The 25403-nt window shown below is 38.4% G+C and overlaps 1 protein-coding gene across 3 annotated transcripts in view; it reads left to right on the top strand.

Moving 5' to 3' along the window:
* Positions 1–631: 631 nt before the first annotated feature.
* The window catches only part of LOC136870347 (probable tubulin polyglutamylase ttll-15), a 105831-nt gene continuing 81059 nt past the window's right edge, over positions 632–25403 (top strand). The window contains exons 1-3 of one of the 3 annotated variants that reach the window (XM_067144912.2): positions 632–836; positions 12691–12885; positions 19431–19586. In XM_067144912.2, coding sequence (XP_067001013.2) covers positions 777–836; positions 12691–12885; positions 19431–19586 — 411 coding nt within the window. In that variant the 5' untranslated portion in view covers positions 632–776. The remainder of the gene's footprint in view (positions 837–12690; positions 12886–19430; positions 19587–25403) is intronic. The other 2 variants (XM_068225080.1, XM_068225081.1) reach the window with 2 other exon arrangements.

Genomic DNA, 25403 nt, shown 5'->3' on the forward strand with positions numbered 1-25403 from the left:
CTATAAAACAGATTTCAGTAAATGAATAAACAGGTACCGTCAACTGGGGTGACTATGGTCAAAAAACTAGTTAAATATAACAGGAGAATTTTTGAAACCTGAATAATGATTGTGGAATCTGAAGATGTGACCATAGGTTGATGCAAATACCTTACTTGTAGTTTATGAATTTTCTTACATTTAACTTATTTTATATGAGTAAAATGCAATAGAAGCAATGCAACATCAAAAGCATGTTTTATAGAGCATATGAATTATTCTATATTCTATTCAAGTCTGACGTTTGGGGGTTCTTATTTACTAGTGTTCTACATTGCAATTCAAATTGAGCGCCATGTTTTGAGTTGAACAATGCAGAGCAGCCAACATTGTCATAACTTATCAGCTGTTTCTGTCATAAAAGGTGCTTCACCATGGTATTAAGCAAGTAAAAGTACGCATAATCCTTACATCAAAGAGAGAAACAACATGCTTGACTTTCAAACACAGTCATTGTTGGTGGTAGAATACGAATAGACACAGCTACTCTGGAATTAGGCTAATGTCGTGTAACAGGAATGGGAAGATCCATCAGGCAGTAAAAATATGTACCCCTGAATTTAAACTTGACCTCAGTTGGCTTTCCTGGCGTTGTGCCACAGGTGGGTAATGTTTTTCATTCTGTATGCGTTAACAGGTGTGCTCAGGCGTGGTGACACGTGTATTTTGACATTAAAGAACGAGGGAAAGTTTAGTTGCTGTAATAACAACTTCACTCGTATTTGAGAAAATTTAAAATGCAACGATGGATTTCCAATCGTAAATCAAACTATGTACCCCCGCATTTACTTGGACAGGTAAGTTTGCAAGTAATTACCATTATCCTGTAATTTAGAATAGTTTATGTCTATGCATTTAGCAGTTCATAAGAAAATCGAAGAAATAGTTTTGAGGTTTAGTGAAAAACAAAATTAAAGCATCCTCCTTGTTGTAATAGTTAATTGCAGACGAGACTTTTAAAAGGTGTGGGTTGAGGAAAGCAAGAACTCTTAATGTGCATCATAGCGGTCCAGACCAAAGAAGTGGACAGAATAGAGATTTTATTAGTCATTGAACATAAAATATGTAAATAGACTTCATCAAATCTTAAAATTGATTGCAATATTACACCAAATTAAAACGAATCTTATTTACAAAAAATATACATGGAAAATATCAATTTAATATTTTAGTTTTGTCGCATAGTAAAATTCATGGGTTTTGTAACAGCCAATCTTGTGACCTTTTCTCAAACCGAAGTAACAAAAACTTGTGTAGTTCTATTGGTAGTTGAAGAGACATTCCTTAATGGTCATAAATTTCTTCCTTTTTTTTTTTCTTTTCTTTGATATTGGCTTTACGTCGCACTGACACAGATAGGTCTTATGGTGCCAATGGGATAGGAAAGGGCTAGGACTGGGAAGGAAGCAGCATTTGCCTGGTTTGAAAATGGGAAACCACGGAAAAACCATCTTCAGGGCCGCCGACAGTGGGATTCAAACCCACTATCTCCCGAATACTGGATACTGGCCGCACTTAAGCGTCTGCAGCTATCAAGCTCGGTAGTCGTATGTATTAGGTCTATAGGATTTGCTTAGGTTGTTGTATCTAATCTGTACCTTTGCATAGAACAATGGTCATATAAATTTTTCTGTCTATATAAGTTAATCATTTCTTGAATAACTTTCTTTTGCAACTAAAACTACTGCTACAGCAGAAGATAATTCCATACTAGAGATGAAGATAATTTAAAAAAAAAGCAATATTTTGTCAAGGCTAATGCACAATTTTTAATTAATGTACACCTTACAGAATTTGAGTCATTTGAGAAAGAAAATAGTGAATTTAAGTTGTTCTCTTTCCTTCATTGAGTCCTAGTGATATACACTGAGAGAAAAAATATCTAAATGCCATGAAATAAGGAAAGTAGAATATGGAAATTTTGGCAATATAGCTATTTGTCAAGGTAACATATTTAATTGATTAAAGTACAAGACTGCAGGTTAATATCCGGTCGAGAAAAGTCATCACAAATGTGCCATGCTGGTCCAGTTCCTGTTGTCATAGGAAATTGCTCCCCAGACCAGAACTCCTGGTGTAGGTCCAGTGTGTCGATGCTGCAGACAGGCAGAATGCAGGCACTCACCTGGCCTCATAACCAACACACGGCCACCGCTGGTACCAAGGCAGAACCGGCTCTCATCGGAAAACACAACAGACCTCCACTCTATCCTCCAATGAGCTCTCGCTTGACACCACTGAAGTCTCAGACGGCGGTGGTTTGGGGTAAGTGGAATGCACGCCGCAGGGTGTCTGGCTCGGAACTCTCCTTCAAGTTCGTTGCATCACTGTGGTGCCAACTGCCTCTCAAATTGCTGCTGCAGACATAGTCTGCTGCGCCACAGCCATACGCTGAATACAGCGGTTCTCGGAGGTGTCACGGGGACGTCCGCAGCCTGGTCTTCTTGTGAGCATAGCTTCTCATGACCACTGCTGCCAGCACGCATGCCCAGTAGAGACATTCCTACCAAATCATTCTGCAATAGCGCTGAAGGAAAGTTCACCTTCACGTAGCCCTATTATACAGGCTCGTTCAACCACAGTGAGCTGTTGATACTGGCCTCTTCGTTGTCGTAAAGGCATTCTTGACCCACTCACAGTACCTCTGTCCAATCTAACAGGTAACTAATGCTCTCGCACACTACAGCCCGTATTTAAAGCAAACCTGTTGTGCAACGTCATGGGGCCGCTACTAGCACCACGTGAATGCAATTTGCAGGAAATTAGAATGAACGTCATCTTACAGATGTATAAACACGCCTACCACCGTTCGTTAATCTAGTACAACCCCTTCTTGGTGTTTGGATATTTTATTTCTACCAGTGTAGAAGATAATAATTTTGTTGGAATTTCCAAAAGGGTTGTATTGTATTCTCTTCCCCCACAAGAAACAGTTCTTGTGACACTCCTCTGGTCTGAACAGCGGTAACTTAGGAATAATCTTGTGGGAATAAAAAATGTGTAAGTAAGTTAGCCTATACTTTGTATGTAATAGTATTTTCAGTAGATTGATGACAGCATATTATACCTAGATATATCTTATAGGCTACCACAAAAGTGTTGTATAGGTTACTTTATTTTGTTTAAGAGGAAATGCCCTTCAGCTTCCTCCAGTCGGAGGCTGCCCAGTAAACAAAGAATTTCAAGCATGCATCCATGTCTTTATACTCAATTTGGTGGGAGAGTAATGTGTTCTAGCAGAGAAAGGTCAGCTCTTCAGCATGTCACTTGTAACTTTTATAGCTAGAGCCCTGCACGGATGCGGATATCTACGGATTTATCCGCGGGTATCCGCTATGTTAGCTGTATGGCAGTGGGGATAATTTTGCTGACAATTTATAAATAATAATGTTTATTGATTTTCACTCAGGTATACTCTTATTTTTGCTTGTGGTTAGGCGGCCCTTGACAGTGGTATGGGAGAATAATGATATATAAAGAGCCTTGAAACCATAAAGCCGTAAATCTGACCTAAGCCTAACTGACTCTTGCCCACAATTAATGGAAGGAAGGAACAAAGGTCAATACGTCAGTAGTTGTCACAAGAGAAAATCCCTCTTAGACCTGTGACTGTAGGGGTTCTGGTGCCAGGTATCAGGCCTATTGTATTATGTTAACAGATCTATCCGTTTCAATACCTTGGGTGTAATATACTGTAGTTAAATATTTACAATATCCGCGGATTACCATTTGCGGATGCGGATAACCATATGCGGGTGCGGATGTGGATAATATTTTGTATATCTGCACAGGGCTCTTGTTGTAGCCTACAAATGGTTGATCAGAAGAGCAGTTGAATCCTTTACAGCCACCACGGCTATGGTGTTCATAAATTTGTTATCCGATCTGAGCAGCTTTCAGAATTGTGTAGATCTGGCTGTTATCGTGCCTATAGCTTCAACCATAAAACTCACTACTTCTATAGTCCGGCTCCATGGCTAAATGGTTAGCGTGCTGACCTTTGGTCACAGGGGTCCCGGGTTCGATTCCCGGCAGGGTCGGGAATTTTAACCATCATTGGTTAATTTTGGTGGCACAGGGACTGGGTGTTTGTGCCTTCTTCAACCTCCTCATGACGCGCAGGTCACCTATGGGAGTCAAATCAAAAGACCTGCACCCAGCGAGCCAAACATGTCCTCGGACACTCCCGGCACTAAAAGCCATACGCCATTTCATTTTTACTACTTCTATAGATGTTAACTCATACGTTTGTGGGCTGTAGGGTAACTGTGGTTTCATAGGTGTCACATTTTTCTTTATGAACATCTGCCATTTGGGTTTCAGAAGCCTCAATTCTAATGACAGGTTCAATTATATATCCACACACCGGGTTTCACCCTCACCCTACTATCATATATCACTTCATTAGTTTCATTTCATTAACTCCTGTGATGAGGTTGATGTCAGGAAGGGCATCTGGTCATAAAAACCCACCATGACAGATTCATTTCACCTCATACCCGACCCCGTAGAGAAATGGGACAAGGGTTGGATAAACAAACAAGGCGAGTCTGTTGGAATAGCTATCATATCTATCTGCTTAGAGGATTCATTGAGCTTAAGTCCATGTACTTTCTCTTATGTTTTGTGTTGATAAGGTATCAAGGTATCAATGATCATGGTTCAAATACAGTGATGGAGAGCATTTCTAAGAGCTTCACCTTATGTTTGCCGGCACCCTAGATATGTGCAAGGATTTCTCTCTCATTGTAGCAATGATGACAGTTGTTCCCATCTTGGGACCTTCTTGGTAATGCCTAAACTGGGTAGATGTTAGCAATGATTTTGAGATAATCCTACTAAGCGAGCTGGCCATACAGTTAGAGGCACGCAGCTGTGAGCTTGCATTCAGGAGATAAGTTAATGAGTTTGAACCCCACTGTCGGCAGCCCTGAAGATGATTTTCCGTGGCTTCCTATTTTCATATCAGGCAAATGCTGGCAGGGGCTGTACCTTAATTAAGGCCTCGGCCACTTTCTTCCCACTCCTAGCCCATTCCTATCCCATCATCGCCATAAGACCTATCTTTGTCGGTGCAATGTAAAACCACTTGTGAAAAAGAAAATTCCCTCCATTAACTGGTAGATAATCTCTCTGGATTTGTTACGCATCTGTTGGTCCCCATATTACCCCTTTGCCCTTATGAGATAATATAATTATTGATTCCCATAGGAAACCTGAAGTATTTGTCCTGAATAAATTCATAATTTCAATATAAATGGTCTGTTATTGGAAATTATACTGTAAATTTTCCAGCTAATTCATTCTTGGTTGCCAGCATTTTGCTAACTTGGGCTCATCAGTTGGATACTAGCACATCTACCAAAACACATGGCTAATGCATATAGTTGAGACCACTGTGTAGTCTACATAGAGCCACAGGCAGTGCCAATGCAGTATGAGAGACTAGGTCTCTTGTATAAAAATTGATGCTGGCTAATCCATCAGACGATACACATACTGATTTCCATAGGGAACCTGCTATGCGTCATTTTTTAAATATTCTCTAAGATGTAGGTCTTGTCTCAACTGTTGGGCTCTTAGGAGCTGTGAATTGAGCTGTTTGCTTGATAGATCTAGTCTGTGTAAACATTTATATATTTCATTGTTGATGTTACACGTGGTGATTACATGGATATTGTTAGATCTGACAGATTAATATGTTAGAGTTCTGATTCTCAGGTAGCTGTGAAGAGTCCAAGCCCATGTTTCTTTCGAGAATATAATGGTTGATAGTTAAAATATTTCCTTCTGGGTAGTCCTTAATAGTGCAGAAGTATCACAGAAAAATTTTGCAGGTACGCTTCGCAGTGGTGTTATCTGTAGAGCGTTGACACGGATTGGAAAGCTGAATGAGGATTATACAGTATAGAATCCTTTCTGATATAGCTGTAGCAAAGGAGAGGATGCTAGTAAGTTTTGCTTTTTGTTCAACTTTTACATTGACGACTTTGGGTTGGAAAGAGTAGTGTTATGATAATTTACTCAAAGATAAGTAATAGTTTCATCAGATTTTTTTTTTTTTTTTTTTTTTTTTTTTTTTTTTTTTTTTTGCTATTGGCTTTACGTCGCACCGACACAGATAGGTCTTATGGCGACGATGGGACAGGAAAGGGCTAGGACTGGGAAGGAAGCGGCCGTGGCCTTAATTAAGGTACAGCCCCAGCATTTGCCTGGTGTGAAAATGGGAAACCACGGAAAACCATCTTCAGGGCTGCCGACAATGGGGTTCGAACTCATCAGATCTTATTATGTAATGATTGTATCTGATGTCATCATGTATTGGTTTGTATTAAAGCATATTATGTTATCCAGATATGCATCTGGATTTATTTATATTTATATTCAACTCGATCCCTTCAAATTGGTATATTGCAAGTTCAGTGAGCTCCATGGCTGTGCCCATATCTTTGGCAATTATCAATCATTGGTAAGGCCTGTTGTTTATGATGTTAGGCAGTGTGTTGCACTAGAATAACTGAAGTCTTCTAAATGTGTTCTGAAGAAAGCTCTTGGAGAATATGATCATCAGAGATTTTATAGAGAACTGGAGAGAGTGATGAACCTTGCATTACTCCCCTTCTTGTAATTATTATTGGTTTGGATTTTTGTCAGCTACTCTCTGTTTGTGTAATATTTTCATGTTAAATAAACTCATGTTCTCATCCTAGGGTAGTCCAGCTCTTTTCAGGCTCACCGCTGATGGAGATGAGCTGCACATGCCATTTTAACCACATACCTGCTCTCCTGCCATTCTTGAATGTCAGGAATTGAATCCAGGCCTCCAGGGATGGCAGCTGATAGTTCTAACAATTACGCTACGGAGACAGATGTCTTAGTTATACCTATAGGTCTTCTTCATGCTGTTATCTCCTATGTTATCAAATGCTTCTGCGCTGTTAAAGAATACCGAAACAACATTATTTTCAGATTGGGCTGAGGAAAATATTGATTCGAGGCTAGAGGTGTTAATTTAAGTACCAGGAGAACAGGTGAACTTATGTTGACATTCACATAAATCTGCCAACGTTCATAAAAATTTATCAAGAACAGACTTTTTTTTTACAATATGCCTTACGTCGAACCGACACGGATAGGTCTTATCGTGACGATGGGAGAGAAATGGGAAGGAAGTGACCGTGCTTTAATTGATGTACCACCAATTTATCTGGTGTGAAAATGGGAAATTACAGAAAACCATCTTAAGGGCTGCCAACAGTGGGATTCAAAACCTTTGTCTCCCAAATGCAAGCTGTGTGACCCAAGAACAGATTCTATAAATTTTTGAAGGAGAGAACAGATCATAATGGCACTCTAGTTTTATTGGTCAGAGAGGTATCGCTACTTTTATATATCAATGTAAAGCATAATTACTTTGTATTTCTTTTCAGTTTGAGTCAACATTTTTAGTGTCTGTATCTTAAAGATTATCGGGCGAGTTGGCGGTGCGGTCAGTGGCACGCGGCTGCAAGCTTGCATCCGGGAGATAGTGGGTTCGAATCCCACTGTCGGCAGCCCTGAAGATGGTTTTCCGTGGTTTCCCATTTTCACACCAGGCAAATGCTGGGGCTGTACCTTAAGTCCACGGCCGCTTCCTTCCAACTCCTAGGCCTTTCCTATCCCATCATCACCATAAGACCTGTGTCGGTGCGACATAAAGCAACTAGCAAATATAATTTTAAAAAATCTTAAAGGTTGCCACCTCTCTAATTTTGCTTCTGGAGAATCATATGGTTTATTCAGCCTGTAATAGAATTACCTACCAGATTCATTTCTGGGATCAACTGAGCAAGTTGGCTACATAGTTTGGGCCATGTAGCTCATATGTTGCATTTGGAAAATGGTAGGCTCAAAACCTACTGTCAACAGCTTTGAAGATGGTTTTTCCGTGGTTTCACATATTCTCACAAGGCTGTAACTTATTAGGGCCACAGTTGCTTCCTTCCCAGTCCTAGCCCTGTCCTATTCCATCATCGCCATAAGATCTCTCTGGAGAGTCGATTTGATGTACCACCAATAGCAGGAAGTCCCTGGGATTGGAAATGGTTGGGCAAACAGCTAATCACTCTGTCCCATAAGTGTCAAACATATGATAGTGGAAAACTTTACCTTTCATATTGCAAAGGCCTTCTATGGTCTGTAACAATGATGGCTTTAGCTTCTTTTACCTGTAACATTCTAATCCCTAGATGTTCTAGCAAGGTAACTCTTCCCATCAAGAAAGAAAGAAAGAAAGAAAGAAAGAAAGAAAATATTTGCTATTTATTTATATTTAGGTATACCGTAAGTTACTGCACACAAAGTACCCTGAACCCAGTTGGCGAACATAGGAATCGAGAGGTGGACCGTTCCTGTTGGCAACAATTCAGTATTTGAGCCATTTTTAGATGTGGCAGGATTTGGAAGGTGTCTATCAAATTAGACAAAATACTCTGGAAACTTACATTTATTATAAGAAAAACATCTCTCAAAATCACAAAATTTACGTACTTACTTTCGTGATGTTGTTCAGTTCTTTCAAAAGCCCTTTGAAAAGAAATTCACACTCACAAATTTTACATAATAAATTTTATATAACGTGAAGGTATTCTTCTTTATCCTTCGAAGATGTATATAATGATTAGAGCAATATACTGTGTAACTTTACTGTTATAAATAATAAAATAATCACAAATAAAATTAAAAAACTTAATGAAATACTTGAAATAAATTAAATTAATAAAGTAATTGATCAAAGTGTCTGTAGTATGGGCACCAGAGTTCACCAGAGTGGATCTCTCAAATCTTAATACAGCATGATAATAATTCTTTCTCTCACAGGGCGTGTTCATAAAAGCTGCATACTGGTACATCTGCTTCAGGCCTTACTTAACCTTCTGAAAATGACTAAATAGGTAGGAACTGCACCTAGGTTCATCAAATAACTCCACTGATTCTAAAATAACTAACTATATTCTCCATAAAATCCGTGCATGAGCACCTCATCAACACACCAAAATATACATATAATACACACACAAAATATTACTGGAAGACTCTCTATTTACAACAACAATGAAAACAGTGCGAAAACAAAAGCGAGAACTAAGCCACCATTTGTAGTTAGTCCGTTGAACAATGTACATATATGTAGATAAATACCCTTCAGTGTCTCTGTATCAGCACAGTTTGCAGGTTCTCATAATCGACACTTATTATATCACACAGATACTGTACCTCATAATACTTTCACTGACTCTAACACTTGTTTTAAAGATATTTTCGCTTGAGCAACACACACTTGTCGTTCTAAAACATAAATTCTGGAAAGTCTGAGATATATCACCTCACAGTTTTCACCAACATCTAATACCAAACTGCCACAAGTGATACAATACCAAATGCCTAAGCACTTCACAGTTGTAGGTCAGTCACGTTCCACAAACATAATAAGACTACGTTCCACAAACGTTTGAAGTCCAGTCCAGTATAGAGCAGCAGTGTCACTCCAGTACTGTATCAGAAGTTGTCAGTGTGCCATTCTCTCCTTGCCGTATCATCACATGCCTAAATAGACATCAGCTTTCCGCTTCCTCTCACACGATCTGCCTAGATTCATCCTGGCCAGCCAATCATCAGTAGATCCTCTAGTTAAGACCACGCCCTGAATTTCTTCCTGGCCCCAAGACAATAACACCATCAACGGACTCTAGAGTGTTTCACATGAGTCATCGGAACTTTTCGGCTACAATAAAAAGTCCACCTCATCAAACTCTGGGCTATACACATGACTCATCCAAAATTTCCAAGTTATGATAACAATGATTTTCCCACCAGTTTTTACAAACCTTTCACATCATACATGGAGACCTTCCAGCATAAAATATCTATATATATAAAATGAGAGTTTTGTCTGTACATTGCTCAGAATTTGAAAAGAATGGTATTCATGTATCGGTCATGTCCACAGTAACAAGGAAATGCATTTTTTACTTTTCCGTAATTTCTGTCTGTCTGTCTGTCTGTCTGTATGTATGTATGTATGTATGTATGTACACGCATCACTAGAAAACGGCTAAAGAGAATTTAATGAAAATTGGTATGCAAAGTCAGGGAAAAAGTCGCTACAATCTAAGCCATAAATAATTTTATTCACGCTGATAGAAATGGTAGTTTAGGGGAAGGCCTAAAATGTAATTTTCAAATATTTATGTTATTACTGGTCCTATCTTAATAAAATTGGTATGCAAAGTCTGGGAATAAGTCGCTACAATCTAGGCTATAAATACTTTCATTCACGCTGAGTGAAATGGTAGTTTGGGGGAAAGCATAAAATTTATTTCTTACCGAGCTCGATAGCTGCAGTCGCTTAAGTGCGGCCAGTATCCAGTATTCGGGAGATCGTGGGTTCGAGCCCCACTGTCGGCAGCCCTGAAGATGGTTTTCCGTGGTTTCCCATTTTCACACCAGGCAAATGCTGGGGCTGTACCTTAATTAAGGCCACGCCACTTCCTTCCCACTCCTAGCCCCTTCCTGCCTCATCGTCGCCATAAGACCTATCTGTGTTGGCACGACGTAAAGCAAATAACAAAAAAAATTTATTTCTTAAATATTTACGTCATTAGTGGTCCTATCTCATTGAAAACTGGTATACAAAGTGGGAGAATGAGCCACTACAATATAGGCTATAAATCATCTTATTCACGCTGAATGTAATGTTAGTTTAGGGGAAGGCCTAAAATTTAATTCTCAAATATTTATATTATTAGTGGTCGTATCGATAAATACTGCATAACCAAAGTTATATAGAATTAAATTTCCGACCATTTATGTCTTATACATTTTTACCGTGCCAGCTATGATGACACAGATATTCATGAATTTGTATCTTTGTTGCTAGGTCCATATCGGCTCTGAGCCACGAGAAAATGGGTTAACAGAATTTAATGAAAATCGGTATATGGAGTCGGGGAATAAGAAACTACAGTCCAAGCTATAAAGAATTTTATTCACCGTGGATGAAATTGTAGTTCAGGGGAAGGCACGTAAAATTTAATTTTTAAATACCTATGTTTTTGGTCCTATCGAAAAGTATTACAAAACAAAATTTGCAGAGAATACAATTTCCAATCATTTATGGTTTTTTTTTGCTATGGGGCTTTACGTCGCACCGACACAGATAGGTCTTATGGCGACGATGGGATAGGAAAGGCCTAGGAGTTGGAAGGATGCGGCCATGGCCTTAATTAAGGTACAGCCCCAGCATTTGCCTGGTGTGAAAATGGGAAACCATGGAAAACCATTTTCAGGGCTGCTGATAGTGGGATTCGAACCTACTATCTCCCGGATGCAAGCTCACAGCCGCGCGCCTCTACGCGCACGGCCAACTCGCCCGGTCATTTATGTTTTATTCATTGGTACCATACCGACTATAATGAGTGGTATTTCAGAGTCGGAAGAAAACTAAATGTGTAGGCCTACAATATCGAATGCGCATAACGTTGATCAACAATAACATTACATTGACCATTGTTTGTTGTGATGTTATTTGTCTCTCAACTCCGATAGATGGGATTACTGTTGCGTACCGAGTATAATAGCCTGACTGAATATTGGTGGGAAATAGCCGGGAGTTAGAAAACTTTCTTCTTTAGCATGCCATTCCTCTGGTTCATACATTTTCTGATACAGCTGGTACGTAACACATTGGTTCTTCATAGTATTCCAGTTATTCGATCCCTACTCTGACGCGCTGTTTTGAATGAGCAGTGTGCATACTTAAGGCAGAGGCTGACTTAGTAGTAGTAGTAGTAGTAGTAGTAGTAGTAGTAGTAGTAGTAGTAGTAGTATGGCCTGGTCTAGAATAACAATTTAGGCCTAATCCAAATTATAGCACCACAATTCACTAAATAACTCAAAATTCAACCCTGAAAAGATTCTCACTCTTCAATTTTATTAAATTCTACATTCATTTTATTCAAAATTATCAGTGAAGAGGGGGTTTCTCCTCTGGCTTGGAGGAAAATTTTTTCTGTCGGCAGTGTAGTGAAATGATATTTTCCGAATCATCGGGTACTCCTAGGAAACAGAATGGTAAAAGGGCATAGTTTTGCCCTGGGAGTCTCCACTATTCGACCCTCTCGCCAGCGAAAAAAGACGAAGAGTGTTCACGAATCACAGCTGTCTGCGGCTTGGTCATTCCAGCTCTGGAACTTTGGAATGTTAGATCAGCAACGTAATACCATTCGTTTAAAGTGAGAAAATGTGCGGTTTTTCACTTGATCGAGTATTTCATATGTTAACATTGCTTTTAATCGCGACGTTCCTATTGATGACTTCAGTTGGGAAAACAACAAAGACAAGTCTTTCTAAGAATACCGTAGTGAAGAACAGGTACATCAGCTAGTATTTAAATAAAGAAGAAGGTACATTATCGTGAAACTGAATGAAGAAACAGATTTGATTTCATGTCCTGTTAAACTATATGATCACAACCCATTCCTAAAGTACTGTGTATATAATTATACAGAAAAATATTGTATTATCAAAATTTTAATGAAATTGTTAGCAGTAAAAAGTATCAGTTACATGTGTTTGTGTATTTTGTGATTAACCTGTATTGTATGACTGTAGGAGGAGGAACCTTGCCTACCCCGTACTAAACCGGAGCGACCATGTGGCACACGGGCTATGATCCTATGTATTGCGCTTCTTTGCTTACTCCTAATTGCCCTAAATTTGTATGGGTTTCAATGTAGTGAGCAGAGATTACCTCCGTCTGCACCAGTGCAGTCCAGGAAGCCTACCTTTATTCTTTATGGCCGAAACGTAAGTATTGAAACATCTCTCTCTTGCAAGTTGAATGATTGTGAGAATATTTTTTAAATTACTTTTTTCTCCCTAGAGAACAAATAATGAAATATTGTGGCTATTATGTAAATGTTTGTTTCCTCTGTCCATTGATTTCCTTTTGAATTAGCTGCTATGGTCTGAGTTATGTATATCGTGATATTTAATTAAAATTAATTAATTCACTCTTGAATTATGATGCTCTTAGTTGTAATGGATGAAGCTGTACGCATAAACCGGCTTTGGTGGTGGGGTCATGTGAGGCGAATGGAGGAGGATAGGTTACCTAGGAGAATAATGGACTCTGCTATGGAGGGTAAGAGAAGTAGAGGTAGACCAAGACGACGATGGTTAGACTCGGTTTCTAACGATTTAAAGATAAGAGGTATAGAACTAAATGAGGCCACAACACTAGTTGCAAATCGAGGATTGTGGCGACGTTTAGTAAATTCACGGAGGCTTGCAGACTGAACGCTGAAAGGCATAACAGTCTATAATGATAATGTATGTATGTATGTATGTAGTTTGAAACAAGTTGAAGGAAGTGTCTAGTAAACTAACTTGCCTTCAGTCATGCCACAGAGAGATCATTCTTATGTCAGAACTTTGAATTGTAATATAATTCTAATAATTTGTATTGCCCCCAAACTACCCCGTACCCAGTCAGCAAACACAAGGAATCCAGAGGTGGACCATTTGTGTTGAAACAATTCAATATTTGAAGCATTTTTAGATGTGGCGGGATTTGGAAGGTGTCTGGCAAATGACACAAAATACTCTGGAAACTTACATTTATTATAGAAAACATTTCTCTCAAAATCTCAAAAGTTACAAGCTTATCTTTCTTGATGTTGTTCAGTTCTTTCAAAAGTCCTTTGAAATGAAATTCTCACTCACTAAAATTTAGATAATAAATTTTATAACATTTTAAAGTAGTCTTCTTTGTCCCTCGAAGATATGGAATGTGATTAGTGCAATACACTGCAAGAAGAAAAATATATATCCTGTTAGTTCCTCTATCGTATGACTAGCAAATAAACAAGTGGGAATACCAGTAGACTATAAAGTCCTAGAGGAATTAAGTAAATAACCTCACGGTTAAACAAATTTTCTTCTCAACTGGATTACCTAAGCTCCCGAATTCTAAAACTTGAATTAAATAAAATTATTTACGATATATATACACTGCGTAAAGTAGTTTCTAATCTAGCTTTCACTAGATTGAGTCATTCATGATGTGAATTAACATCATAATCTGTTATTAGCATTGGTAATCGATAAGTATTCCTTCTCAACTGATTTAAGTTTAAATTCAGTCTTCAAAAATTTACCTAGAAAATTCTGCTACTTTCACCATAATTTACTCATTAATGGATTAATGAATTACTTCAAGTCCTTCATTTCATTAACTCATCTAATCCTCATGTTAAGAGTTAACATTATTCCTCGAAGATTCAACAGTCTGTAGAATTGACTTGTTTGTCTTGTATTCCTCAATTTCTTTCAAAGCACGACAGCTATCTGTCGTAAACTATTTAAATAATTAAGCTATGTTATAACTTCATTTTTTTTTCTGTAGAATAACCCTGTCTGTATTTACAGTCTGTGGATTATTGGTTCTTAATCTTTCTTAATTTATTACATTTTCAATCTACTGATTCTATTGATTTCTTTCAATCTGTTGATTAGCCTATGTTCAGAGAATGTATTACGATCTGTAGATATATCCTATCTACTGTAACTTTACTTAAGTCTCTAATTATTAACACTTCAAAAGTTATTCAAGACATCTTTTCACAATAAAAATGCTGTACAATTCGCATTTAGAATTTATGTCATCCTCACTAACTTATCTGAATTGTGATTGAACAACAAGAGAAATGATAACTTGAAGGTACTGAAAAGATTTGTCCATCTAGCTTCATCTATGTAGCATATTATAGAAGACTAACTATGGCTTCAGTTTCATGTTAATTCCATAAAATTAATTAGAAACTCTAAATCTCGCTTGGGGTTATTAGCTTCAGTTTGAGTGTGCACAGAGAGTGATTATTATTTAAAGAGAACAGGTCACTTCGTTTCAGCTCACACATGCTCAATAATATCATCTCTGTAATCCATTATATGATACAACTTGTACAGTTATCAGAACTATAGGGCTAACATCCCATCCTATCACTTAATAAAGGCTAGGATGTTTCCTTTGAGCACTATTTGATTCATAAAAGAACATCCTAGCTTACAACAAAAAATTATTGTCACTCAATTGTTTATCTTTACAGATTAACCCGTTAAGGTCCGGCTCATGTCTAACTGGTTAGCATGCTGGCCTTAGGACACAGGGGTCCCAGGTTCGATTCCCAGCAGGGTCGGGAATTTTAACCTTCATTGGTTAATTTCGCTGGCCTGGGGGCTGGGTGTATGTGTCGTCTTCATCATAATTTCATCCTCATTACGACGCACAGGTCGCCTACGGGTGTCAAATCAAAAGACTTGCACCTGGCGAGCCAAACATGTCCTCGGACACTCCCGGCACTAAAAGCCATACGCCATTTCATTTCAACCCGTTAAGGTCTTTAATTTTGGTGTCTCTTATTTTTAACATAATTTTAGCCCTTAATTCATGTGAATAATATCAATATGACGATTCTTATTTTTATCATAATTTTAGCCCTTTTACTGTAAGTTCTACTGAAAAGGAAGGCAATATTTACAAAAGGTACTTATAGCAAACGATGTATCCCCTTTAGAGACTGGTGAAATCTTCCCTTTTAGTGACACAACCCGGTTGAATGCTCCTTCGATGGGTGCACCAAGAAGATTGTAGAATTTCCTCTTGTAAGCAGCAGGACTTGTTTCTTCTAGTGCAGGCTTACTTGAAATTGTAAGTTTCTTCTCCCATTGAAACTAAGTCTGGTTTCTTTGCTGAATGGCCAGTTTACTGGCCTTCAATTCAGAGGACCCCAGATTTCATTTCCTGGCTGGGCCAGGGATTTTTACTGTGTCTGATTAATTCCAGTAGACAGGACATCCACTTCACCCTTTCTGCATTGGAAATTTGGGTAAATGAAAACAACTTCGCACTAAACAAAGAAAAGATGAAACAAATGTCCTTCTGAAAAGGGGGAAAACTTACTGTTGAAAATGTCCTCTACTACAAGAATAACCCTCTTGAAAAAGTAAATGCGTTCAACTACCTAGGAATTACACTACAGGCCACGAACACCTCATTCAGACTGCATGTCAGGGAAAGAGCGATTGCTGCAATAAGAGCAATGTATGGTATCAAAGAAATTAGATGAAAATCTATCCAGACAGCAATAGCTCTTTATAATGCTCAAATTGTACCAATTATAATATGGATTTGATTTGGCTTAAGCTGATAATCAAGGACCTGTCTGCGATAGAAAATGTGAAGGCCTGCTATTTAAAAGCAACCCTAAGCTTATCATAGTTCACACTTTTAAGACTTGTTTATGAATTGACAAGAGAAACTTTCCTTATAGATGATTTAAGAACATGTGAGCTGGAATCCACTGAGAAGGCAAAGAAACTAAAGGAGAAGAGACTGAGAGGAAAAGAAAAATAATAGGGCCCTAATTCTTCTCTATGGATGCAATGATAGATAGACGCTGATGGGATCTAACCAGAAATTCTGCATGTACTGATCCACCTGGCAGTACATGATTACCACTGTAAAATTTGTATAAAGACTGAATTCCATGAATGAAACAAATGTGCATGTGCAGATTATGCCACTCGGTGTGTGAAAGATATTACATAACTTGGCACCAGCAAAGAAAGATTTCCATCACAGAATACAGTGTAATAATTATTTTCTTTCATGTAGCATTTAGCTTTTAGACTGCAATTTCTTTGATTCCATACATTGCTTTTATTGCAGCAATCGCTCTTTCCCTGATATGCAGTCTGAATGAGGTGTTCGTGGTCTGTGGTGTAATTCCCAGATATTTGAATGCATTTACTTTTTCAAGAGGGTTACCGGTATTCTTGTAGTAGGGGACATTTTCAACAATAAGTTTACCCCCTTTTCAGAAGTTAATTTGTTTAGTGTCTTCTTCTTCTTAATTCCTCTGGCTTAAGAGCTTGGTATTAATATTCATTGCAACATATTTCTCTTCATTCAACCACAGAACACTAGACTACCAACCATCACAGAAGCACACAATAGCGAATATATCCCTTTACATAAGTTTGACACCAGGAAAACTGTAAAACTGGGCCACATTCACATCAAGCACCATCCACAATAAATTGGGAAGAAGGCCAAGAAAAGGAAAAAGAAGAAGAAGATGATATGGGATTTGGAATTTTTAAAAATTATTTTTTAAATTATTATTATTATTATTATTATTATTATTATTATTATTATTATTATTATTATTATTATTATTATTATTATTATTATTATTTTCAATAGGATATATCGTATTCTGAGTTTCAGATCTTAAGGAATTATGTATGCTCCTTGATACAGTATTTAAAAAAATTTAACAGCATGATATTGTTTATCTTGCATTCATTAATCCCTAATGAGTTTTCTACTTCATGCTGTTTAAGATTCTGAAGTTGATCGGGATCAGATACCAAGAAAGAAATATTATCTACAATCTGTGCAAAAATCAGTCTGTATTGATAAGAATTGAGCTGCAGTCCAGAAAGGAATGAGGCAAGGGTGCAGTTTTTTACCCCTTTTCAAAGTTTATATAGAACATGCAGTAAAGGAAATCAAGAATTTGGAAAGGGGATCACAATCCAAGGTGAGGAAATTAAAACTCTGAGATTTGCCGTTGATATTGTTTTTATTTGAGTCTGCAGAAGATCTGGAGAAATTGCTGAATGGTGTGGATGGAGTCTTGGGGAAGGAGTACAAGATGAAAATAAGTCCAAAACCAAAGTAATGGAGTCATACAGTCAGGTGATGCAGGAAATATGAGATTAGGAAATGAAGTCTTGTATGGAGTAGTTTTACTTGGGTTGTAAAATAACTAACGATGGGAGAAGTAAGGAGGAGATAAGATGCAAACTAGCACAAGCAAGGAAGGCCTTTCTTCAGAAAAGAAATTTGCTCAATTCGGACATTGATAAAGGAATTAGAATGATGATTTTGAAGACTTTTGTTTGGAGTGTGGTACTGTATGGAAGTGAAACATGGACGATAACTAGCTCAGAAAGAAAGAGAATAGAAACTTTTGAAATATGGCATTGCAGAAGAATGCTAAAGGAAAGATGGGTGAATCAAATCATGAATGAAGAGGTACTGAATTGAATCGGTGCGAGGAGATCGATTTGGCTGAATTTGATAGGACACATCTTAAGGCACCCAGGACTTGTTCAGTTGGTTTTTGAGGGATGTATAGATGGTAAGAATGGTAGGGGTAGACCAGGGTATGAATATGACAAGCAGATTGGAGCAGATGTAAGATGTAGTAGTTTTTTTTCTTTTTTGCTGTTTGCTTTACGTCGCACCTACACAGATTTGTCTTATGGCGACGATGGGATAGGAAAGGCCTAGGAATGAGAAGGAAGTGCCCGTGGCCTTAATTAAGGTACAGCCCCAGCATTTGCCTGGCTTGAAAATGGGAAACCACAGAAAACCATCTTCAGGGCTGCCGACGGTAGGATTCGAACCTACTATCTCCCGATTACTGGAGGTAGTAGTTAAGGTTAGCACAGGACAGAGTAGCATGGAGCGTGCATCAAACAAGTCTATGGACTAATGACTTAAACAACAAAATATGATTTAAGATGATTATGATCTTGTGGACAAATGAAACATAATCCTCTGACATGTTATAGTATCAGTCACTTCAATACTCTTTTGACATTGAGTAGAAGTATGATAGCTGAATGATATCATCACTAAACACTGTGGTCAAATCCTGGCATATGCTTGAGGGATACTTGAAAAGAAAGGTCACATCCTTGAGCTTCTCATTCCATATTATGGTGGAGGTCCTGTTCCTATGATTATGTTGTCAACATTCACATAAAACTGCAAGCTCTACCTGACATGCTATACTACTGAGTTGCATGGCTTTTCATGGTGTGTGTGAATACTTCTGAAGAACTGTGAGTTTGCATTCATTAGGTGGTGGGTTTGAACCTCAATGTTGCTAGCCCTGGGAATGATTTTCCATGGTTTCTTATTTTCACACTAGCCAGATGTGAGAGCTATATCTCAATTAGAGCTGTGGCCTCTACATTTCTTGACCTAGACCTTCCATTTTGCACTGCTGTTAATGTGATGTTCAACAGCCACCAAATAAAATAAAACTAGTTAGAAGCTGATCACAGATGGAGATGTACAATATTGTTACACTTTCTGTTTATAATATTATTCTTATCTATATTAAGGATTATTCCAGTTTTGTTTCTTCTTGCTCTACCATATTTATGGGTTATTCTATTTTATTCTGGGTAACAAATATATATATAACTGTGAAGTTTTTCAGTAGGCCTTTTGCTTTCTATTTCCTTTTTTAAATCTTGATTTATTACAGGTGGATTCAGGCTATTTACGTCATGTGTTAACAGTATTTGAGCGCCTTGGTTTCCAGCGTGGAGAGAATCATTCCGACTGGGATGTGTTGTGGGGTCATGACTATCCATTCCGGGATATGTACCCTCTTCTCAAGAATTTAAGGCCTCATCAGAAGGTCAGTACTAGCTATTCATACAAGACATCAAGACATAATGAACAGATATAAGTTGAAAGTTAAAGTGAGCTTGTGACTTCATTCTGTAGTACGAAGGTTATGCGGAAAGTTTTTAGCAGTGTACAAACCGTAATTCTGAGGACAATGGGATTATTTTCATTTGAAAGAGCGATGTTTTTCGACCTTGGAACATGCACGCAACCCCTCCTAGTGGTAGTTCCTCCACAGCGAGGGAAGAAAGCACAGGCAGTGCTGAGTCAGACACGATACAAGATGGATCTGTCGTGCTGCGATTTTCGAGCAATGATTTTTTATGATTATAAAAAGAAATTAAGTACCGAAGAATGCCATTCTTCTTTGCTGCGCCTTTTTTGGTGAGGCTGCCCCTTCTAGAACCACAGTTGGAAATTGATTTTGTGAGTTTTCAAGGGGTCGGCAGTCAATTGAAGATGAACATCGTCCCGGTTGCCCAGCAACAGCTGTGACTCAAGAAAACATTGATGCTGTGAGGAAAATGATCAAAGCAGATCCACATCTTACATTTTGTGACATTGAAGGGACCTTAAATATTGGGTCAAGAGCAGCACAGACCATCATTCACGATTATTTAGGTCTTACCAAGAGATGCACCCGTTGGGTGCCACATTCCCTGACAGAAAGCCAAAAGGAGGAGGGGGTTGACTGGTGTGATTTCATGCTAGAAAAATGCAATGGAGGGCAGTCCGAAGACACCTACAATATCGTCACAGGTGATGAAACAAGGGTCTACCATTATGACCCTGAATCGAAGAGACAGTCTTCTGTGTGGTGCTTTCCAGGGGAGGAACCACCCACAAAAGTTTGACAAAGTGGGAGCTCCGGAAAGAAGATGGTGGCAACTTTTTTTTACGAAAATGGGGCATCTCACCTCTGTGACCTTGGACACACGTTGTACAGTCAATGCTGAATGGTATGTGAATGACTGTCTTCCCAAAGTCCTCGCCACTTGGAGGTGACAGCACCCAAAGTCCAAGAGTGGGCACCTTCTGCTGCATCACAACAATGCATCTGCACACAGGGCTGCCAGAACAGTGGATTTTTTGGAAAAGGAAAAATTGCGAGTGTTACCTCATCCCCCCTGTTCACCTGACCTGGGCCCATGTGACTTCTTTCTGTTCCCTAAGACCATGGAAAAAATACGTGGGCAGCAGTTTTCGTCAGATGAAGAGGCCATTGCAGCGTACGAGATTGCACTAAGTGACATCCCGAAAGAAGCTTGGACTGAAACGTTTTCTAAATGGTTTCAGAGAATGGAAAAATGTATACGTGCTAATGGAGAGTATTTAGAGTATTTTGAAATGTTGTAATTATTGTTTTGCAAATAAATTTTTTTCTCACACTCTGCTAAAAACTTTCGGCATAGCCCTCGTATATATTTGTTTGTTCATTTTTAATAAACATATATGAGGGATCGTCGCCATAAGACCTATCTGTGTTGGTGCAGCATAAAGCTAATTGTAATAAAATAATAAATAAATTTCACCTTTATTCATAATCATATATGCTAAGATTCATGCCATGGGAGGATCATGGAGTTTAAAGTTAAGTGGTAAGTTGAGAGTTGGAGTGACTCTCCGTTGCTACTATGAACATGGCTTTGGAATTTTCTGTACTAACTTCAGAGAGGTGCTAGTATAATAACTTGTTTTAAGTGTCAAACCAAGTCATATAGAAAGGTTTTTTGTTAGATTCCACCGGCACGGATAGGTTTTATGGCGATGATGGGATAGGAAAGTGCTGGGAGTGGGAAGAAAGCAACCATGGCCTTAATTAAGGTACAGCCTTGGCATTAACCTAGTGTGAAAATGTGCAACCACGGAGAACCATCTTTAGGGCTGCTGACAATGGGGCTCGAATCCAGCTACCTTCCGAGTGCAAGATGATAGTTACGTGATTCAAACCCCGCAGCCATTCGATATGTATAGAAAGTTAGGAATTTAAAAAAAAGTAGCATGTAATAGAATTAACATAACGGCAGATCAATGTAGGAAGAGAGAGCTGCAGAAAAAAAAAAAAAAAAAAAAAAAAAGGGCAGGGACAGCATGGAAGACATGAAAAGGCAAAGATAACCTCCACATATTCACACATGGTGCCTTGAAATCATTCCCCATTCTTACACATCCTTTTCTTCTAATTCCCCAGTGAATGTGTTTTTGATTCCTTGCTTTTACAGGCATCAACATTCAATGAGGAGCCATCTTGACAGATCTTCAGTCATGGTGTGTGAGGTGTAGAAGAAAGTCAGGGGTGAGACAAGATAAAGATGAATACAGGTTGTAGAAGATTGGGAACACAGGACAAAAAACATAAGGAGAAATGGATCTCAATGGGTCAAGAGTTCATACATAGAAATAGAAAAATATTGAAAGGAATATATAGGCTCGGATGGCCTTCATTTAAACCGCAGTGGTACGTATAAGTTAGGAAATTTGTTTGGAAGGGTAATAGGGAGGTACATTCAGGGAAACGGGATGGCCTAGGGAGCGGTGATAAGGGAACAGGGAACTGGAAATCAAGTAGGGATGACATAAAATTGTTAGTGTTGAACTGTAGAAGTATTGTAAAGAAAGGAATAAAATTAAGTAATTTAATAGATATATATTTACCAGCTATTGTAATAGGAGTTGAATCATGGCTGAGAAATGATATAATGGATACAGAAATTTTCTCACGGCACTGGAGTGTGTATCGTAGAGATAGGATAGGAAAGGTGGGAGGGGGAGTTTTCATTCTGGTGAAAGAAGAATTTGTAAGCTACGAAAAAGTTAAAGATGAGACACATGAAATTCTAGGTGTAAGGCTCATTTCTAAAGATAATAGGCAACTTGATATATTTGGAGTGTACAGATCGGGAAAGGGTAGCACTGATGCGGATTCGGAATTATTTGATAGGATAGTCAGCTATGTGGGAAACGACATGGAAAGAAATGTGATTGTAGCGGGAGATCTGAATTTGCCAGATTTCAATTGGGAAGGAAATGCGAACGACAGGAAGCATGACCAACAAATGGCAAATAAGTTAATATGGGAAGGACAGCTGATTCAGAAAGTGATGGAACCAACCAGAGGGAAAAATATTTTGGATGTGGTGCTGATAAAACCAGATGAGCTCTATAGGGAAACTGAAGTAATAGATGGTATTAGTGATCATGAAGCTGTTTTTGTGGTAGTTAAAAATAAATGTGATAGAAAGGAAGGTCTTAAAAGTAGGACTATTAGGCAGTACCATATGGCTGATAAAGCAGGCATGAGGCAGTTTCTAAAAAGTAACTATGATCGGTGGAAAACGGTAAATAAAAATGTAAACAGACTCTGGGATGGGTTTAAAGAAATTGTTGAGGAATGCGAAAACAGGTTTGTACCTTTAAGGGTGGTAAGGAATGGTAAAGACCCACCTTATTATAATAGAGAAATAAAGAGACTAAGAAGGAGGTGCAGACTGGAAAGAAATAGAGTTAGAAATGGCTGTGGAAGTAAGGAGAAATTGAAGGAACTTACTAGAAAATTGAATCTAGCAAAGAAGGCAGCTAAGGATAACATGATGGCAAGCATAATTGGCAGTCATACAAATTTTAATGAAAAATGGAAGGGTATGTGTAGGTATTTTAAGGCAGAAACAGGTTCCAAGAAGGACATTCCAGGAATAATTAATGAACAAGGGGAGTGTGTATGTGAGGATCTTCAAAAGGCAGAAGTATTCAGTCAGCAGTATGTAAAGATTGTTGGTTACAAGGATAATGTCGAGATAGAGGAAGAGACTAAGGCCAAAGAAGTAATAAAATTTACATATGATAACAATGACATTTACAATAAGATACAAAAGTTGAAAACTAGAAAAGCGGCTGGAATTGATCAGATTTCTGGGGATATACTAAAGACAATGGGTTGGGATATAGTACCATATCTGAAGTACTTATTTGATTATTGTTTGGCCGAAGGAGCTATACCAGATGAATGGAGAGTTGCTATAGTAGCCCCTGTGTATAAAGGAAAGGGTGATAGACATAAAGCTGAAAATTACAGGCCAGTAAATTTGACATGCATTGTATGTAAGCTTTGGGAAGGCATTCTTTCTGATTATATTAGACATGTTTGTGAAATTAATAACTGGTTCGATAGAAGGCAATTCGGTTTTAGGAAAGGTTATTCCACTGAAGCTCAACTTGTAGGATTCCAGCAAGATAGAGCAGATATCTTGGATTCTGGAGGTCAAATGGACTGTATCGCGATTGACATGTCTAAAGCATTTGATAGGGTGGATCATGGGAGACTACTGGCAAAAATGAGTGCAATTGGACTAGACAAAAGAGTGACTGAATGGGTTGCTATATTTCTAGAAAATAGATCTCAGAGAGTTAGAGTAGGTGAAGCTTTGTCTGACTCTGTAATAGTTGAGAGGGGAGTTCCTCAGGGCAGTGTTATCGGACCTTTATGTTTTCTTATATACATAAATGATATGAGTAAAGGAGTGGAATCGGATGTAAGGCTTTTTGCGGATGATGTTATTCTCTATAGAGTGATAAATAAGTTACAAGATTGTGAGCAACTGCAACGTGACCTCGAAAATATTGTGAGATGGACAGCAGGCAATGGTATGTTGATAAACGGGGCCAAAAGTCAGGTTGTGAGTTTCACAAATAGGAAAAGTCCTCTCAGTTTTAATTACTGCGTTGATGGGGTGAAAGTTCCTTTTGGGGATCATTGTAAGTATCTAGGTGTTAATGTAAGGAAAGATCTTCACTGGGGTAATCACATAAATGGGATTGTAAATAAAGGGTACCGATCTCTGCACATGGTTATGAGGGTGTTTAGGGGTTGTAGTAAGGATGTAAAGGAGAGTGCATATAAGTCTCTGGTAAGACCCCAACTAGAGTATAGTTCCAGTGTTTGGGACCCTCACCAGGATTACCTGATTCAAGAACTGGAAAAAATCCAAAGAAAAGCAGCTCGATTTGTTCTGGGTGATTTCCGACAAAAGAGTAGCGTTACAAAAATGTTGCAATGTTTGGGTTGGGAAGAACTGAGAGAAAGAAGAAGAGCTGCTCGACTAAGTGGTATGTTCTGAGCTGTCAACGGAGAGATGGCGTGGAATGACATTAGTAGACGAATAGGTTTGAATGGCGTCTATAAATGTAGGAAAGATCACAATATGAAGATAAAGTTGGAATTCAAGAGGACAAACTGGGGCAAATATTCATTTATAGGAAGGGGAGTTAGGGATTGGAATAACTTACCAAGGGAGATGTTCAATAAATTTCCAATTTCTTTGAAATCATTTCGGAAAAGGCTAGGAAAGCAACAGATAGGGAATCTGCCACCTGGGCGACTGCCCTAAATGCAGATCAGTATTGATTGATTGATATTGATATTGATAACAGGATAAACACACCGACAGTTCTATTATGCTCCTGTTTTTCTATATATGACTTGACTTTTCTCTCGTATTTCTATTATTTATACGGTACACAGAGAGTTTTGGATATTATGATTTCACATGGTATATGTCACGGTACCTCAAACATGTTTCCAATATGTACTGTAGGTCATTGTCTGAGACACATCATGACATTAAAACCAGATCACACTGTGAGAAAAAGGCACTGTCTGATAGGAGGCATTTGTGGTGTTGGTCAGTTTAACATCACTTGTAAGGATGGTGGTATATAGCCAGCACGTGCAGGAGTAAGTCAGAGCATTGTCTCCAGAACTTGGGAAAATTCACGGAGATACAAATGGTTGCAGACTGACAAAGGACGGGACACCCACACAAAACAACTT

This window comes from Anabrus simplex, chromosome 1 (genome assembly GCF_040414725.1).
Source record: "Anabrus simplex isolate iqAnaSimp1 chromosome 1, ASM4041472v1, whole genome shotgun sequence".
NCBI classification, from domain to species: Eukaryota; Metazoa; Arthropoda; class Insecta; order Orthoptera; family Tettigoniidae; genus Anabrus; species Anabrus simplex.